This window comes from Stenella coeruleoalba (genome assembly GCF_951394435.1).
Source record: "Stenella coeruleoalba genome assembly, chromosome: 5".
Classification (NCBI taxonomy): Eukaryota; Metazoa; Chordata; class Mammalia; order Artiodactyla; family Delphinidae; genus Stenella; species Stenella coeruleoalba.
This window is the reverse complement of record NC_137150.1, coordinates 1,204,938-1,225,694: the sequence shown is the minus strand read 5'-3', so window position 1 is coordinate 1,225,694 and position 20,757 is coordinate 1,204,938. Positions and strand designations below refer to the sequence as shown.

Below are 20,757 nucleotides of genomic sequence, written 5' to 3'. Positions count from 1 at the left end.
CAGCAGCTCCCTGTTTTCTGCAAACACTCCTAAGAATACAACTCAGCCTTGAAAAGTATGAAGTCAAACCTTGTGCTTTCCCCATCAATATTACTTGTATTCTTTAATTTAATTTTCCCTTTTCCTATATTCTCAGTTGCTAAATATGGTATTTTTTTTGTTTTGATGTAAATAATGATGAAAGGATGCTTTAAAAATACCAAGATCTCACTGAAGTTTGATAAGGCCCATAGCAAAGTGAAGGACTAGAATTGGGCATTTAAGTTGGGAGTTGCTCAAGACTGCTCCATCTGTGAAATGGGGACCAGTGGGGTCTACACCTACCAGCTTGAGGAAGTAATTAGGATGCCGACCAATGCCTGGGACATGGGACATGAAACCTTCACCACTGATGGATGAGGGATTCCTATTTGCTTTTTCTGTGTGGCATGAGAACTCCTAGCTGAATGATTTACTTATAAAATAATCATACATTAGGGAGACCCTTAGACAATGGTAGAGACAAACATAAAGCTAACACACAAGGGAACTCCTCAGCCCAGGTTATGTGAGAACCCCTTGGATATCAACTTCTCATTCCATGTTTGAAAGTTAAAAGTTATGAGAATCAGAAAATCAGACAGATTACAAAACTGACACCTCAATAACTGTAAATTATAGAACAATAAAGAAGGCATTCCAAAGAAAGAATGACTTATGAAAAAACAAAAATTTGGGAAAGAACAAAGAGAACATTTTAGAAATGCTAAACATACACCTTGAAATAGCTTTCATGTATAGTTTACGTAGAAGGGTTTATAGAACTGAAACAGGATTAGAAGATGTATCTTGGAAATCACTCAGAAGACAGCACATGGAGAGAAGGGAATGAAAACATGAAGGAGAGCATAGAGATAGTGAAGTAACATGAGTCTCTCCAGCAGGACAATCACACGGGACAGAACAGAAAGGCTATTAGAGAGGCCAGACTTGAAGTCTTAATGGAGAGAACTTTTCAGACCTGAGAAAGATTCAGTTAGTCTTGATATTAAAGAATCTAAAAAATAAAAATGATACAAGTGAACTTATTTGCAAAACAGAAACAGACTAACAGATATAGAAAACAAACATGGTTACCAAAGGGGAAAAGTGAGGGGATGGATAAATTAGGAGTTTGGGATTAACATATACACACTACTATGTATAAAATAGATAATGAATAGGGACCTACTGTATAGCACAGGGAACTTTGATCAATATTCTGTAATAACCTATATGGAAAAAGAATCTGAAAAAGAGTGGATATATGTATATGTATAACTGAATCACTTTGCTGTACACCTGAAACTTAACACAACACTAAATCAACTATAATGTAAATAAAAATTAAAAAAATAAAGTATCATAACAATTCTTGAATAGGAAAAACAAACAAAAAATTCACACCCAGATATATCATAATGAAAAAGGAAAACTTCAAAGACAGAAAGATTGAACAAAACTTTCATTACACCAGATTGCCTATGAAATCTCAATAATCAGCCTGAAAACAAACCACTCATCATCAAAATGTACCTGTAAGACCATAAAATAACTTCTGAGTTATAAAGGAGAATAATATGTGTCTAGAACTCTACACTAAGCTAAACTATCATTCAAACTATAAAGACTAATTTGTGTGGAAACACAAAAAACCCCAAATAGCCAAAGCAATCTTGAGAAAGAAGAATGGAGCTGGAGGAATCAGGCTCCTGGACTTCAGACTATATTACAAAGCTACAGTAATCAAGACAATATGGTACTGGCACAAAAACAGAAGTATAGATCAGTGGAACAGGATAAAGCCTAGAGATAAACCCACGCACATATGGTCACCTTATCTTTGATACAGGAGGCAAGAATACAAAATAGAGAAAAGACAGCCTCATCAATAAGTGGTGCTGGGAAAATTGGACAGCTACATGTAAAAGAATGAATTTAGAACACTCCCTAACACCATAAACAAAAATGAACTCGAAATGGATTAAAGACCTAAATGTAAGTCCAGACACCATCAAACTCTGAGAGGAAAACATAGGCAGAACACTCTATGACATAAATCACAGCAAGATCCTTTTTTTTTTTTCTTTTTTTTTTTTTGTGGTACGCGGGCCTCTCACCGCTGTGGCCTCTCCCTTTGCGGAGCACAGGCTCCGGACGTGCAGGCTCAGCAGCCACGGCTCACAGGCCCAGCTGCTCTGTGGCACGTGGGATCCTCCCGGACGGGGGCACAAACCCGCATCCCCTGCATTGGCAGGTGGACTCTCAACCACTGCGCCACTAGGGAAGCCCAGCAAGATCCTTTTTGACCCACCTCCTAGAGAAATGGAAATAAAAACATAAATAAACACATGGGACCTAACGAAACTTAATAGCTTTTTCACAGCAAAGGAAACCATAAATAAAACGAAAAGACAACCCTCAGAATGGGAGAAAATATTTGCAAGTGAAGCAACTGACAAAGGATTAATCTCCAAGATTTACAAGCAACTCATGCAGCTCAATATCAAAAAACCAAACAACCCAATCCAAAAATGGGCAGAAGACCTAAATGGACATGTCTCCAAAGAAGATATACAGATTGCCAACAAACACGTCACTAATCATTAGAGAAATGCAAATCCAAGCTACAATGAGGTATCACCTCACACTGGTCAGTCAGAATGGCCATCATCAAAAAATCTACAAACGATAAATGCTGGAGAGGGTGTGTAGAAAAGGGAACCCTCTTGCACTGTTGGTGGGAATGCAACTTGATACAGCCACTGTGGAGAACAGTATGGAGGTTCCTTAAAAAACTACAAATAGAACTACCATATGACCCAGCAATCCCACTACTGGGCATATACCCTGAAAAAACCATAATTCAAAGAGTCATGTACCACAATGTTCATTGCAGCTCTATTTACAATAGCCAGGACATGGAAGCAACCTAAGTGCCCATCATCGGATGAATGGATAAAGAAGGTGTGGCACATATATACAATGGAATATTACTCGCCATAAAAAGAAATGAAATTGAGTTATTTGTAGTGAGGTGGATGGCCCTAGAGACTGTCATACAGAGTGAAGTAAGTCAGAAAGAGAAAAACAAATACTGTATGCTAACACATATATATGGAATCTAAAAAAGAAAAAAAAGTTCTGAAGAACCTAGGAGCAGGACAGGAAAAAGATGCAGACGTAGAGAATGGACTTGAGGACATGGGGAGGGGGAAGGGTAAGCTGGGACAAAGTGAGAGAATGGTATGGACATATAGACACTACCAAACATAAAATAGATAGCTAGTGGGAAGCAGCTGTGTAGCACAGGGAGATTAACTCGGTGTTTTGTGACCTCCCCTAGAGGGGTGGGATAGGGAGGGTGGGAGGGAGATCAAGAGGGCAGAGATATGGGGATATATGTATATGTATGGCTGATTCACTTTGTTATAAAGCAGAAACTAACACACCATTGTAGAGCAATTTTACTCCAATAAAGTCGTTAAGAAAAACTATAAAGATTGACAAGATTACAATTTACAGACCATTCCTGAATCAAAACAAAATAAGGCAAACAAAATGACAAAAACTAGTAATGGAAATATTTTCCTAAGAAGGAAATTAATCCCTGAAGAAGGTATATGATGCAAAAAGCAAGGGTGAACAAGACAGTAAACAGGTTGGTAACATGAAATAAATATTGCTATACAAATAATAGCATTAATTTGGGAGAAACATTTGGGAAAAAAGTAGACTCAACTTCTAGGCTGCAGTGTGGATGGTTACAGCTTTCTAATTCTCTTGTTTGGAAGGAGAATAGAGACATTGATTAATTTAAAGCTTATGTAGAGAAGCATATTGAAAAATTAAGGGTTGTCCCTGAAAAGATAGAAATAGAATATATAAACTCTTAACTAGTAGAAGAATTAAAAGGAAATAAGATGGTAGGACAGAAACAAAATCATTTATAGTGGGATGGGCAGACGTATGCTCTAGAGGTAAAGTGGTATATGAAAGTATACTTATGTGAATTAATGAAGTCACGTTCATGTAGGAAGAAATGTTGCCCCAAAGTGTTCAACCTGAGTGCAGTGTTGCCTTAAAAATCATTTTCAGTTTGTTGGAAACATAGGGATAGAGAAACTAGTTAAACAATATAGAGGGGCACTCTATGGGAGACCTGACCTTAGGCCTTGGGGAAAGATAGGCATGGAAAAAACAAGGAAGTTTACTCTAGATTAAAGAGGCACAACAAAATGTACTCTGTGAACCTTGTTAAGAGCCTCATTTGAACAAATCACTTATAAAAAGTCATCTTAAGTTTAATTGGGAAAATTGAATATAAACTGGAATCAGATAATACCAAGGAATTCGTGTTAGTTTTATTAGAAGTGCAAACTGCCTGGTAAATATGTAAAAAAATGTTTGTATTTTTGGAGATGCCTTGGAAGTAAGCAAGGGTAAAATGACCTGAATTGTGGGATTTGTTATAAAATACTGTAGCAAAAAAGAAAAAAGGAATAGATGAAGCAAGTGTGGCAAATCTTGCTAATTAATAGTAGGATCTGGGTGATGGACATAATGGGGTTAGTTATCTCAGGCTCTATACTTTTGTGTATGTGACCAGTTTTATCATAAACACTTAAGGTAATATCTTAATTCACGAAGTTTGAAAATAAATGGATGGAAAATTATATAGTAGGCAAATACTACTTAAAAACAGTTCAACAATTTTTTATACTATATAAGTTAGAGCTTAACACAAAAATTGCTAATAATGATAGCGATATAACCTAATGATCACAATTGGCTGAAGAAGCCATTATGAATTTGTATTCATTACACAACATAAATTCCAAATATATAAAGCAACAACTGACAGAATTACAAGGAGAAAGTTTAAAATCTGTTACCCAGGAGAAGTTTGTAACACATCCATTTCTAAAACTTACGAGTCATGGATGCAAAAAATTATGATGGATATTTCAGGTTTTTAGTAACAGATTTAACAAACTGCTAATAGAGATATATGATTTCTATCCCCAGCACACATACGCTTTTTAAATATATAGGGTACATTTATGAAAATTGGCTACAATGGAAGTCTCTGTGACACTCTAGGAACCTGTATCGTATACACCATGCTCTCTGAACACAAAGTAATAAGATTAGAAATGAATAGTAAAAAGACAATAGAAATTCATGTTTTTGAGCACTAAACTGTACTTGTAAATAATTATGTGTTTAGAAAATTACAGTGGAAAATTTGAACTGTTTAGAATAAAATACAAATAAAGTATTACATATCAAAACTTGTGGGAAATAGGTAAAGAAATGATTGAGATGATTAACAAAAACTCAAAGCAGAATATGTGAAATATTCATGCAATTGATAGAAAGAGATAAAGTGTAAATAAATAACTTCAGAAATAAACAGGGAGCATAGCTACAGAGAAGATAGTTGTATTTTATTTCTTTTAATTTTTAAAACATATTAATTTAATTTATTTATTTAATTTTATCTTTGGCTGTGTTGGGTCTTAGTTGCAGCACCCAGGGTCTTCATTGAGGCATGCAGGATCTTTTGTTGTGGTGCGTGGGCTCATGGTTGCAGCACTTGGGCTTCTCTCGAGTTGTGACATGCAGGTTCCAGGGTGCATGGGCTCTGTAGTTTGTGGCACGCAGGCTTTCTAGTTGAGATGTGCGAGCTCAGTAGTTGAGGCGCACAGGCTTCGTTGCTCCGTGGCATGTGGGATCTTAGTTCCCTGACCAGGGATTGAACCCTTGTCCCCTGCATTGGAAGGTGGATTCTTTACCACTGGACCACCAGGGAAGTCCTGATAGTTGTATTTTGAAAATATGTAATATTGAATCATTTTGTGCCAAAATTTCTGATAACTTCGAGACAATAGGTAAATTTTTAGAAAAACAGATTGCCAAGGTTGACTCAAAAGGAAATAAAGATTAATCAAATAACTGTTAAAGAGACTGAATTGGATTCTAAATCCTCTCCTTCTACCACTTTTGCCTAATGGTACCAATCATAGACGTTTTTATTTCATCAAACTTTCAAGAATAATCTCATTTTATATAAATTGTTCCAGAGGGAAAACTTTCCAACTAATTTTAAGCTCATATAAACTTGATACCAAAGTTGGACAGACTGTGTACGAAAAAAGATACACTGACTTACTCAGAGATGAAAAAGTTCTAAATAAGATATCAGTAAATTAAATCTAGCAGTACATAAGACATCCTGACCAAATACATTTTATCCCAAGAATGGAAGATAGCTTAACTGTAGAAATTCCATTAATGTTACACAATAATACACTGAAGGAGGAAAAAGAAAAAGATCGTCTTCAAAGATGCTGCTAAAATTCACAAATATTCATTATTAAAAATTCTTAGCAGCTAGAAAGTACTTCCTTTACTTGAAAAAAGATTATCAAGAATTCAAACATATGAAAACATCATAATTAATGCAGAAAATTTAGGTTAATTTCCATTAAATTAGGAATAAAATAAAGATGCCTCTATCATTATTATTATTAATTAGTGTCCTGGTGGTCCTACAGAATGCATTAGAGTAAGAAAAAGAAATTGGAAGTGTAAGGTTTGGAAAGGAAGAGAGAAAATTGCCAGATTTGCAGATGGTAAAATTGTTTAGTTAGAAAATCTAGCAGGATGTATTGACAATGTATTAAAGCTATTAAGAAAGTTCAGCAAATTTTCTGGATTTAAATCAATATTTTAAGATCAACAGTTTCCAATATTCCAAGAATAATCAATTAGAAATATAGTGAAATTTTAAAATGACCCTAATCATAATAGCAAGAAAACTAGGAATATTTTTAGCAACACTGGGCAAGATCTTTGTGGAGAAAATTATAAGATTTATTCAAGGGCATAAACAAGTCCTAAATATATGGAAAAACAGGATATTCATAGAGGGGAAGAGTCTATGTTTATCTGTTAGTTCAAAGTAATTCCAGTAAAAGTTATAATAGATTGTATGTGTGTGTATATTTGTGTATGGAACTTGACAAGTAATTCTTGTCATTCATATGGATGGATAAAAGGCCAAGAATAACCTACATAATTTTAAAGAAAAAATGATAGGCATTTTGATGTACCAAATATCAAGGTTTTTAAAGAGATTTTGCAATTAAAGCAATGTGGTATTGGTCAAGTGTCACTGAAGTAGATCAAAGAAACAGCACAGAAGCCAGAAACACATCCATGCATAAATGAGAACTTTTCAGTGAGAGAGAAGCCTTTGCACACCCCTGGCAAGAAACAGAACATACTATAAATTGTATGAAGGCAAAGGTTCCTAAATACGAAAAGTAAAACTTGTGGGGTAAAAAGGAGAATGTGGTTATGAGTGCAGGGTTGGGAATAATATTTTCACCGACTAAAGATGAAAAAATCAGAAGGAAAATATTGATCCATTTGACTAGATTAAAACTTTAAAAACATGTATAACGAAGGATACCATATGCAATTTAAAAACAAACACTAGACCAAGAGAAGAGGATATATACCTGAAAAATATATATAGTATGTATATCTATATACATCCAGAATGTGTAAAGAATTAAGAGGAAAAAAAAGTTGGTGAAGGATATGAGTCTTATAAATTTCAAAAACTTGGTTTTGAATGAAAAGAGCGAGGTATAGAATGGTACCTTATAATGTCAATTTATAAGGTGTCATTCTGTACCTCGCTCTTTTCGTTTATTCCTGATGTCAATTACAGGTTTCTCCCGCTATCCGGAAGTAGAGCATTCCTATGAAACCTTTTGTAAACCATAGACTGAAATGGCATGTAGTTCCTGTTTTCAGTACCTGAAAGAAATCTGAAGAGAATTTTTGTTTTTATGACAAAAAGCCATTATTGTACTGATGTAGGTCTTATGTAAAAGAAGTGGCTTAACGGGAAGTTTCAGAAAGTGGGGGATACCTGTATATAAAATTAAAATCATCCCCCAAACCTGTGTATTGTTCACATGATTCACATGTGAATTAAAAGCATAAACACATGGACTTAATGGCTAGTCACCTACTTCAGAAGAGCAATGTTTTGGAGGAAAGGAAAGAGAGAAAAAACCTAGGTAGAGTCACAAGGCATAATTCAACAGAATTCATAAATTTTAATCCTGAAGAGATAAAAGATCTGAAGCAAAAAAAAAAAAAAAAAAAACAGAATTAAAAACTGACACTGCTTCTGAGTTAATAAAATGTTAATATGTTAATATTTGAGAAGTAACCATCCAAACACAGCTTTCAAATCTTTGGTTCTGAAGTTAGGTCTCAAGCTACATCTCAAAAGTAGCCAGACTGGCTGTAACCTGCAAGCCATAGGTTGCTTTTTTCTCATTGGCTCAGATCCCTACCTGTGTGAACTAGGTCTGTGAACTAGGTCCCCTTCTCCTTGTAGGGGCTAGCCCAGTTCGTACAGTTCTCATGGGACCAAGGCAAAATGTAGGAGTGCCTCTTATTGGTAGTCATGAGTGCGTGAAGCCAGAGAATCTGTATCAATTGAAAGAGCACCATGTGAATATGAATGACATTATGGCATTGGGCAGTGCACAGCCTGTGCAACTGTGCAGTGTAGCATGTCTATGAGAGTGGTGTAGTGTCAAAGTTGGAAGAGAATGTCCAAACCTATTTCACACCAACCAACAAGGAAAGCCTGAGATGGGTTTAGGGAGCCGTAGAAATTCACCAGGAGCGAGAGCAGCACGTGGAGGTGAGAGTTTGGGATGGAAACCTCACAAAATACTGGGTTTCTGCTCTGCCTGTACTTCGTGGCATGGTGCAAGGAACTGGATCCAGTTACAGGATCTGGAGTGGAATGAATACCTCTTCTCCTGTTCTGGCCTTCTATTCTGTGAGGTGGGAGCTGGGTTGAAATTTTCTTAAGATTGCTTTGTTACAGGACTTGAAGAATTAGACCATTGTAGCATATTCTGGAAGCAGAAGGCAGCTTTCCTCTCTAGACCTTACAGCTGACATCCTTTCTGGAACTAGTCATGATGTTTGTAAGGCTCTAGTATTTCTTCCACAGCTTTCTCAGAGGGGTCATCTAACATGGGCAGTGTCAGATGCTGGTGTGAGGGGTGGAGGCTTTTGGTAAGTAGGCAAGGTACAGCGGGGAAGAGTGAAAGATCAAAGTGGAGACAATGGAGTGATGGTTTGAGTTGGAAAGCTGTGCGTTTGCCCTCTTAAGCTACTGGAAACAGCTCCAGCCCAGGCAGCGGCATGAATGCCCCTCTTGGATGTGATCTCTGTAGCCATGGTTGCTAGATCCCTAATAGGGTCCCTTGGAGTGCCTGCAGCATTTGGGCATTGTCCTTTGGGAATGTACAACCAGATGTACTTGCCAGGCCAGCAGTGATTTATTTTGCTTGGTTAAGATGGAAGAGACTTGAACGGGATATTTGTTGGGCTGTGATGGACACTCTTGATCCCTCATTCCCAGGAGCAGGCATGGGTGGAGTCACCCTCTGGACACGTGTGGGCAGGGTTGTTGACTTTCCTATCCACTCCCCACTCTGGGAACCCTAGACCTCTCCGGTGATAGAAATGAGTAATCCCAGCCAGGCTACAGGTACCGACTGAAGAGCACCTGACTTTCCCAGACCTTGCTCTTCATTTTGAGGATTTCCTTCTAAGCACTGAGCCTGGAACAGAACTCATACACGGTGTGAGTATATCACCGTAGGACGCGTGGCTTGACTGTGACACCAACTTCTACTGGTCAGGGTTCTTGGCCTTCCCCAGTCAATAGAAATTGATAAGAGGCCAGACAAGAAATTCAAGCAAGGCCCCTGTGAGGGCCCCTACTGCAGCAGAGGGGAGCGAGAACCAGTAACGGTTTCCCTTGCTCGCTTGCTGGAGGAGGGGCGAGCTGGTTCCTTATATGAGGTGAGGGTAGGGGTGGGTCCAGGGGGTGGGGCCAGAGGTGTGGCTTAGATGGTTTGCCCACCCCTTTGGTGGTGGTGTGTGCAGGGGCCATGCGCAGTGCCCTGCTTTTGCTCCTGACTCCCTGCTTTTGCTCCCACCTCTTCAGAAGTGGCAGTTGGGTTTTTTGATCTTTTTGTATCTTGTCCAAAGTTTTGCCCCAACTGTGCACGCAGCTATTTTTAGTCCCTTATAGTTTCTTTGTGTTTTGTTGCTGGAGCAGACGTTTGTCCAGGTGCCAGCACCGCAGCAAAGGGTCCCAGGTCCCATGTCCCAGCCTGTCTCACAGCCAGAGTTAGCAGAAGAAAGATGTATGCAGAAACTGGGAGATATTCTCAGCCCCGCTGCAAGGGGACATTTTTGCACTCAGGTCAGGCTCTCTCCCCATTTTAACATCATTCTCTGCCTTGTAGCATAAACTCTTCCCAGACCTTCCTCCAAAGGGAAGCGAACTGTGTGGTCCAGCTCCTAAAAACTCTGTTTTTATTTTTATATATATATATATATATATATATATATATATATATATATAATGCTGTTTCCATAAGGTGAGGATCCTTATCGTAATGACAGCTAGAAATGGAATCTACCTGGAGCACTTAAACTTTATTGGGTTATTGTTTTATGGTTAAAATGATGTTCTTTTTCTTCCCCTGTTTTGTCTCTCTTCTACCACCAGGTCTGACTCACTTTAACAACAATTTCTTTCAAATTTAGTCATTTAACTCATTTGTTTTAGCTAGGCTTATGCCCTATTCCAGATTCTCTTTCTGATCAACATTTCACCCTTATAACATCTACCCACCTTTTACAAGTGTTCTTTGAAATTTTTATCTTATGAAAAGGATCCAATTTGTGATTTTTTCCCCATGTTTTTCTTGCTTCATTTTTCTTTCGTGTTACTTTGCTGCCTTAATACACAACTGTCACAGGAATAGCTATATCCTCTATTATTAAAACTCCTCTCACTAAACCATGTAAACCTGCAACCTCTAATCCTTTCTTTCCAGGGTAACCGTCTCTTAACCGGGCCCAGGTGCTGGATTCAGAAATAACATTTTCCCACTGCCAGGTAGAGCTGTGACCTATTTCCTCATCCCATTGTTCTAAGGGTTGCCATGTTACCACGTCCTTTGTGATTCATTGGCTGCTCTAATTATAAATCTGTGCTATTCCTGTAATAGCACAAGTCTCAGGGTACATCTCTGTATGCCACATCCTGGATATCTCTTCCTTCAGGGACCACTTCTCTTCTCTTCTGTGGGAACGTGGATGTGGGAAGCACCCATCCCAAGAAAGCTTGTTCTCTACATCTCTGTCTTGACCGAAATAATTCCATGTGCAGTTTCAAAATGTGTCCCTCCTGGGGCAATCCAAGACCTAATATCAAAATCATTACTCTAATTTCTAGCTGAAGGACTTTCTTTCCCTCTCTCTCCCATTTACTTTTTTGGCCGCTCTGTGCAGCTTGTGGGCTCTTAGTTCCCCAACCGCGGATTGAACCAGGGCCCTGGCAGTGAAAGCGCCAGGTCGTAACCACTGGACCGCCAGGGCAGTCCCCCTTTTTCCCTCTCTAATGTAAGCCACATTACAACACGTTCCTGATCATTGAACCCGTTGCCACTTCTCTATATTTCTTTTTTTTTTAATTGAAGCATAGTTGATTTACAATGTTTTGCTAATTTCTGCTGTACAGTAAAGTGACTCAGCCACACACACATGTATGTTCTTTTCTATATTCTTTTCCATTATGGTACCACTTTCCTATATTTCCTGGTTTGATCCCAGACAACTCAGCATGTAATCTGTATAAACAGGACTCCACAGCCCTATGGGCATCAGTCCCTAATGGCTCTCCCACAGCTTTGCAGATCATGTACCCCAAGTACATGGTAGCCTGGGCTACCATGGTTCACTTCTAGGAAACATGACCAGCACCAAACACGTTACTCAGCTCTGGGAGATTCTCTTTATACTGCATGCCACCACCGTGGGCAGAGGCCTTGGATTTCAAATATAAGAACTCAGCAGAATCAAAGTCCTGCCGATACCAGAGAAGAAGTAAATAGATTTTTAAAAATATTAATTTCACATTGAATCTTGAATACATTTTCCCTATAGATGAGGTGAAATTCCCCATTAACCTCCATCCCCAGTACCCCACTAACTCCCCAGTTTTAACAATGGTCATCTTTTTTTAAATTTTGGTGTATATTTCCAGATCTTTGTTTATACATTTTTATACTTCAGCATATTACCCATAAATAATGAATACTATCATTCTGCATTTTGCTGTTTTTTTCTTTAACCTAATAACATGCTGTCTTAGTTTGCTAGGGCTGCCATAACAAAACACTGCAGACTGAGTGGCTTAAACAACAGAGATTTATTTTCTCAGGGTCTGGAGGAGTGAAGTCCAAGGTCAAGGTTTGCTTTCTCCTGAGGCCTCTCTCCTTGGCTTGCAGATGGCTGCCTTCCTCCTGTGAGCTCACAGGGTCCCACACACTGTGTGCACTTATCCCTGGTGTCTGTGTATGCTAGTCTCCTCTGCTTGTAAAGACAGTAGGCGGTGTGGGTTAGGGCCTACCCTAACAGCCTCATTTTCGCTTAATCACATTTTTAAAGGCTCTATTCCAAATAGTCATATTCTGAGGTACTAGGGGTTAGGGATTCTTTTTATTATTTAAAATTTTTTTTGTTTATTTTAATTTAATTTTTTTATATTGGAGTATAGTTGATTTACAGTGTTGTGTTAGTTTCAGGTGTACAGCAAAGGGATTCAGCCATACATATACATATATCCATTCTTTTTCAGATTCTTTTCCCATTTAGGTTATTACAGAATATTGGGTAGAGTTTCCTGTGCTATACAGTAGGTCCTTGTTGATTATCTGTTTTATATAGAGTAGTGTGTATATGTTGACACCAAACTCCTAATTTATCCCTACCCCTGACCTTTCTCCTTTGGTAGCCATAAGTTTGTTTTCAAAGTCTGTGAGTCTGTTTCTGTTTTGTAATTAAGTTCATTTGTGTAATTTTTTTGGATTCCACATATAAGTGATATTATATGATATTTGTCTTTTTCTGACTTACTACACTTAGTATGATAACCTCTAGGTCCATCCATGTTGCTGCAAATGGCATTATTTCATTCTTTTTTTATGGCTGAGTAGTATTCCATTGCTACTAGTAATGCTACTAAAAGTAGCATTACTAGTAGTAGATAAAGAAGATGTGGAATACTACTGTACTAATAGTATTCCACATCTTCTTTATCTGTTCATCTGTTGATGGACATTTAGGTTGCTTCCATGTCCTGGCTATTGTAAATAGTGCTGCAATGAACATAGGGGTGCATGTGTCTTTTCAAATTATGCTTTTCTCTGGATATATGCCCAGGAGTGGGATTGCTGGATCATATTGTAGCTCTATTTTCAGTTTACTAGGGGTTAGGGCTTCTTTATATGAATTTAGGTGGGTGGTGGTGGCATAATTTAACACTTAATGCATGCCTTTGCTGATTTTTCCATGTTAGAACTTAAAGATTATGTTAGTCATAATTAGATTCAAGCGATAGGAACCACGAAATAAATGGCTTAAGAATATAAGAATTTATTTTTCCACCCACTTACAAAGTGGAGAGAGAGTCAACCCAGGGTTGGTCTCGTGTTCCCTGGTGTCAGAAGTGCAGCCTCCGGGACTTCCCTGGTGGCACAGTGGTTAAGAATCTGCCTGCCCATGCAGGGGACAAGGGTTTGATTCCTGGTCCGCGAGGATCCCACATGTCATGGAGCAACTAAGCCCATGCACCACAACTACTGAAGCCTGTGCTCCTAGAGCCCGTGCTCCACAACAAGAGAAGCCACCGCAATGAGAAGCCCGCGCACCACAATGAAGAGTAGCCCCCGCTCACTGCAACTAGAGAAAGCCCATGTGCAGCAATGAAGACCCAACACAGCCAAAAATAAATAAATAAAGTTTTAAAAAGTGCAGGCTCCTTCCAGCTTGTTGCCCCTGCAGTGTGATACAATCCTTGTCAAAATCAGCTATGATCCAAGACAGCTCAGAATGCCAGCCACTTTGCCTGAATTCACAGTCAGCTGGAAGGAGGTGCTTTAAGAACCATCCCTGTAGTTATGGACATCACTCATACTTGTGTACCATTGGCTAGAACCTAGTCACATTGTCTACCTAACTGTACAGGAAACATATCTGCCAGGTGTGATGAGCACACTCCCAGCTAAATAAGAAGACAAGGCTGTTCTTATCTTCTTTACTGATAAAGAAGATAAGAACAAGCATTAGGGAAAACTAGCAATGAAATACAACTATTTTCTGGATGGCTGAGTGGTTTGGGTGTTTGATACCTTTTTGAGAAGAAAGCAATTGGAGTACAGAAGAGGGAGAAGAATTTCTAGTTTTTGCTGTGACTTCCAGAAATCTCTGGCCATTCTTGACTATTGTGTCAAACAGCTCCCATATACCCTTGCAAGTTCACCTCCATCTTTTCCCTCACCCCACTCTCTGCCTGGGGAGGCAGCTTATCTGGATTATACCCACGAGTTCCTTTGCCTTCTGGCTTCCAATTGGGTTGACCCAGAAGGAAGCCCTGATACAATCAGAGGGAGTGTGGAGAGTGAGGTCAGAGATTTTTGACACTTTGATTCCTCCCTGTGAGACGGCCTCAGGCTGGCTGTGTCCCATGAGTAAAATCATTGCACTTATTTTCTTTCTTTCTTTTATTTTTCCTTTCCAATCTGGATACCTTTTATTTCTTTTCCTTGCCTGATTGCACTGGCTAAAATCTCCAGTACAATGTTTTTGTTGTTGTTATTTTTTGTTTTTGTTTTCAGCTTTATTTATTTATTGAAGTGTAGTTGATTTACAATGTTGTCACTGCACTTTTGAAGGCCTCCTTGTCTACATGGCTTCTTCCCTTTGTCCCTTTCCCCCTTTAGGCCTATGAGTGGTACCTGCTTTTCTGATCTTACCAGCTCTAAGTTATTACACTACCTCTTGAGGTTTCCTTACACTTCAACCCATATGTGTATAAATACACACACACACACACACACACACACACACACACACACACAGACACACAAAGTTATCCAGTTTAACAGGGTCAAGTAATTCCTGTGAAAAGCTTGACTAATAAAAATACTGAGGCTTGAGGTGGTGGTTCTCTGGTATTCCAGTAGCAACCTTATTTTGTGCTGTGTGAGATTTCCACCCAGTTCTTGTCATTCTTTTTGGCCCACTTGTTTTACCTCTGGGGATCACTGTGGTCATCTCCAAAGTACGAAACTACCTAGATCAGTGGTTCTCAAACTTGGGTGTGCACCAAAATAACCTGGAGGGCTTGTTAAAACACAGATTGATGGACCCCCACCTCGAAGTTTCTAATTCGGTGGGTCTGGGATGGGACCAAGAACGTACACTTCTGACAAGTTCCCAGGTGATCCTGCTGCCGCTGCTGCCAAGACCTCACTCTGTGGAACCCTGGTCTAGAAGATGGTCTCTAAGACCTGATCCACTTCAGTATTCAGGGACCTCTTATCAGCCAGTGTGGCATCGCTCTGCTTTACTGTTCTCGTGGGTGAAATGATTCTACTTGTTGTCTTTTGGAGGAATCCTCCCAGTAATAGCTACCATAGATGCTGGCCATAGCCGTCTGAATCAGATGGCCATCATGTTGAATTATTCAGCAAATAATAGAAACTGGGTCAAAGCATACACACTTGGAGAAATAAAGTCATCAATGCCAGGCCCACTTTTACAGCACACATTCAAGGATTTCCCATTTGTGTCATTCCTTAATAGATTTCAATATCCAAATGTTTTCATTCGTCTCTCATTTTCACATTTGGCTTGCCTCTGAATTTTACATTTGGTCAAAAGTATGTGACAATTGGTGAATATGTCTTAGCCGTCTGCTAGAGTATTAGTTTGCAGACTGAGATCTGTACTCGATTTTTCTTCTCTGCCCAACAACTCCTATTATAGTTCTCAGCCTATGTTAGGTAGTCAGTAGTGTTAAAGAATAAAACATATATAATGCCATTCAAGGAACCTTCTCAGGCCAGTTGGATAAACTGTCCAGAGAGGCAATCTTTTATTTTGTTTTAGTATACTGATGTCTCAACCTGTCATGCACATTGACTTATATTGTGCATTTTTTCAATAATGATGGAATTCTCAGTAAGCTGTGTGTTTCATATCTGCTGGGGGATTTGCAAGTTATTCAATCCCTGGACATTACATCAAACCACTGCCAATCCGAGCTCATTCATGTGAATTTCCTACTGACAGTGAGCTCAGTGCCAGCCTCTTAGATTTCCGCCAGTCTCTAACAGCGTGGACAGTTATTTATATGTTGATCCATTGAAGGATAAATAAGAAGACATATACAAATAGGAGGGATGGAGGTAGGCAAATGGCAGAGTGGTGTTTTTTTGTTTTGTTTTTGTTTTTACATATATCCACTCTTTTTTAGATTCTTTGCCCATACGGTTCATTACACAGTATTCAGTAGAGTTCCCTGTGCTATACAGTAGGTCCTTATTAGTTATCTATTATATATATAATAGTGCATATATATTAATCCCAATCTCCCAATTTATTCCTCCCCGACACCTTACCCCCTTGGTAACCATAAATTTATTTTTTACATCTGTCACTCTGTTTCTGTTTTATAAATAAGTCCATTTGTACCTTTTTTTAAAAAATTTCACATATAAGCTATATTATATGATATCTGTCTTTTTCTGTCTGACTTACTTCACTCAGTATGACATTCTCTAGGTCCATCCATGTTGATGCAAATGACATTATTTCATTTTGTTTATGGACAGACTGTCTTTTGATTTCCAGTTTCTAAAATCTGTGGTCTTGGAAACCAAGTAGACAGACCTGTGGTTTATTAAACCAGACTGAATCCTACATGAGAGGTTTTAATAACCCAAACTCGAAATACCTCTGGGTTTGTTGTGGACAGGACTCTGACAGGATCTGGTCTGGAGCTGTATCTGGAGCCACAATCCGAGTGGCCCAGGATAGCATTCTGACGTATATTTCCTTACTCCTTGCCTCCCTTTCTCTTCCTTCTAAGGTAGGATTGTAAAAAATTCCACTTTACCAAGAATAATTCTGGATTTGGTTGCAAGGAAAGAATAACATTTTAACTTGCTTAGAAAAAAGAGGCATCTATTACAGGATCTTATTCATCCATTCAGGAAATATGTAGTGAATGCGTACTTTGTGCCAGGCATTGTTCTAGATGCTAGGGATACATTAGTACATAAAAACATATAGAATCCCTGCTGTCATAGAACTAATGATAATCCCATGCCGTCACCAAAAGGCAGGGTTGAGGCTGGACCTCCAGAACCAGGACTCAAATCCCATCATGTCTTTCTTTGTTTTTGCTTCTGCTCTTGTCACTGTGCTCCTGCAAAGAGCATCCAAGCCTCCCATCTGATGCCTTTGCCATTAGAGAAGATCCACCCCTTTCCCTTCGTTCTTAGCGTGAAAAATTCTCTCATTGGCCTGGCTTGGGTCACATGTCTAAGTCACATGTATATTTCCTGACCTATCAGTTGTGGCCAGTTGATATCTATAATTGACTCTCCTCACATCAGTGTTGGGATTGGAGGAGGAACACTTCTTCCAAAGAAGGGGGATGCTATTTCTCAAAGGAGGGTGTAGTGCTGGGCAGATAAAATAGTAGCAGTCTATTATGACATCCTCTTATGCTACTTTTTACTACATTCCTTTTTAAATTAAGGTTAGTGTGGAAATGATTTATATTCCCCAATATATTCCCAGGACCCTCAAGGACAAAGATTGTTTCATTCACCTGTGTTTTCTTCTAATCAGGTAGCATGAAACCTTGTTCATATAATAGAAGCTTCATAAATGACTGACATTAATAAGTGGCCTTGAGTTGTTCAAATATCTCCACCATCTTGGGACACATTAAGAATTATAATGCAAGCTAATATTTATTGAGCACTTACACTGTGTCAGGTGGTGCACTAAGTACTTTGTAACTATTCTATCATTTAATCTGTACAGCAACTCTATGCTGTAGATACATTTAAAAAATATTATTTCCACATTGAAACTAAGGCTTGGAAAAGTTAAGTAAACTTTTAAAAGTTACACAAAGTTACACTCTTCCTTGTTAGTATATCTAGATCCGCCTCATTTTTTTAATCAGTTACATAGCATTCTTTAGGTATTTTATGATGTATTTTGCCATTTCCATAGATGGATGCAGACTGTTTTCATTGTGGAACTCGGACTGAGGTTTGAGCTCAGGAATCTTTGACTTTTAAGAATCTGCACCAAATCAATCTGCTATAGCTTTCTGGTGCTCTTTGGGAAGATTGTAATTTTATTTCTTTTATTCCAACAGGTGCCTACATGCCGTTCTTCACTCTTTGCTATTTTAGCACAGTGATTAAAAAGCACAGACATAGAGAACAAAATGTATGGATACCAAGGGGGAAAGGGGTGGGGTGGGAGGAATTGGGAGACTGGGATTAACACACATACATTGTTGATACTATGTATAAAATAGACAACTGATGGGAACATGCTGTATAGCACAGGGAACTCTACCTAATGCACTGTGGTAACCTATAGGGAAGTCCAAAAGGGAGGGGATATCTATATGTGTACGGCTGATTCATTTTGTTGTGCAGTGGAGGCTAACACAACATTGTAAAGCAACCATACTCCAATAGAAATTAATTAAAAAAAAGCGTAAGACATTTCTCTTGTCTGTCTGTACTCTGGAAGAAACATGCTGAGGGGTGCCCAAGGAGGCATGTGAAAAGGTGCTCATTGAAGAGTTTTCATAAGAGCAGATAACTATAAAAAACTTGTGTCTGCCAATGGAAGATGGCAAAATACATAGTAAAATTCACAAGAAATACTATGCATTGATCAAAAAGATTGAGGCAGGTCTGTTTGTATGAGCATGGAAAGTTCCATATCCCATGATCAGTAAACAAAAACAACATTCAGAAAAGTATATATAATATGATTCCACTTGTGAAACACAAACACCACAAAATACCTGTGTCTAATGTGTATGTGCTGGAGACAAGGGATCAAATACCCAGGCAAACTAGCAGGAGTTGGCAAGAGCCTGGTTTGGGTCAAAGGTCAAAGAGAACTTTAGGCATTTATATAATGATCTGATTTTCTAGCAAAGAGAGTATTTTTCAACTGTTCCTGTTACTTATTTAAAATAATATAGAAGAACTTAGAAGTTTTGTCGGAGTTTTGTTAATGAGCACACCAGTGAGACCTTAGGGCCTATATTAGCAAGAATTATTTAGGACAGATATTGGTTGAGTCAGAGTTTTCTTCTGAATCAGGTTGACACTTGGAAAACTATACCAATCTTACATTCTTAGGTTAAAATAGCCGATCAAAGGAAATGGGAGAAAAGGCAGTTTTCCTCTACCAAACAGTATAGATTTGTCATTCATAAGCATATAGCTCTCTCCTTGGTGACTCTGTAACCCAGTGGAACAGATGAGTGTCATTAGGAAACTCAGGATGTTCACTTGTGGCATTTTCTCCAGCCAGTGCTGTAGTTCTAAGCCATGTGGACAGATCCGCATGCTAAAGAGCTGCTTTTTTTTTTTCTTCAATAGAAAATGAAATGTTATTTTAGGACTTTTTTCCTTTAATTATCTGTTTAATTTATTGGTTATCCACTGGCTTCTCTCTTTGGTGTGGATCTGTAGTTTTCTCTAGTACTTCTGGGAATTTTAATCTAATTTTTTTCATTTGCTCCAATTTATATTTCCCAGAGCTTATGTCTCTAATTGATTTTTGGTGTCAGTTTTGCACCTCTGTGATTTTTGTACTAGGTTTTCCTAGTGTGCCTGTTAGGAATATTGGCAAAGATGCCTCACAACTGAATAAAGACAAACACATTTATTGACTTAGCACGGCTTTTTCTCACTTCAGCCCCATTTCCCAGCGGTCCTACTTGGCATTTTGAAACCATCTGATGATTCAAAGGCCCTTTGAAGTAAGCTGAAATCATTAAAATGAATCTAAAAATCTGTTGGCATTTCCACAGCAGTTTCTTAACTCTATTGTGCAGTTCCAATCCTCCGCTAAAACCTCAACTCTAGATGCAATTTTCCAGTCAAGACCAACCCTGAAATTACCTTTTTTTTTTTGAGGAGGAGGATGCCAAGGTGGGAAGGTGCTTTCTGGCAGCCTGGCGCTGCCATCTCCAGCCGTGAATTCTTGCAGGGGTTTCACATTTCCTGTTTGCAGCTCCATCCTTCCCCTCACATTGGCTCTACTGTGTGAAAATGGAAGCTGGCAAACACCACAGGATTCTAATAAGTTTCTCAGTATTGCAAGCTGTGTGACTTTCCTTACTGTGGAACAAGGTAGCAAAATGAAGCTAAACAACAAACACATTTCCATCAACAAAATCTGTAAAACTGCGATGGAAACTTCAGCTCCAGAAGCCTTAATTTAGCCCACTTGAGAAACTCACCTCCTGCTTCTTTACTTTGGAGAACACAAATTTATTTCTCCTTTTTCGATTTCTCTTACTTGCTAAAAAGGCTGATGGGTTTCTAGCACAGAAAATATTTCAATAGAAGGACTTTGACCCCTTTTTCCTTCTTAGGACGTACATGGCTAACGGGCTTTAGGCAGAAGAATGAACAAAATGAGCACAGGACAAAATATATTTCATAAGAATGTCTATTCTTGGAGAGTTTTCCTCCCAAGGAACATACTCAT

General features: G+C 38.7%; 1 protein-coding gene across 16 annotated transcripts in view; it reads left to right on the top strand.

Moving 5' to 3' along the window:
• Positions 1 to 20,757, top strand: part of LOC307186445 (uncharacterized protein) — a 439,601-nt gene that overhangs the window by 166,470 nt on the left and 252,374 nt on the right. The window contains exon 10 of one of the 16 annotated variants that reach the window (XM_079921492.1): positions 18,389 to 18,457. The exons of the other annotated variants lie outside the window; for them this stretch is intronic. Within the exon in view, the coding sequence (XP_079777618.1) occupies positions 18,389 to 18,425 (37 nt within the window). The 3' untranslated portion in view covers positions 18,426 to 18,457. Of the gene's footprint in view, positions 1 to 18,388; positions 18,458 to 20,757 lie in introns of those variants that run through there. 16 annotated transcript variants of the gene reach the window in all.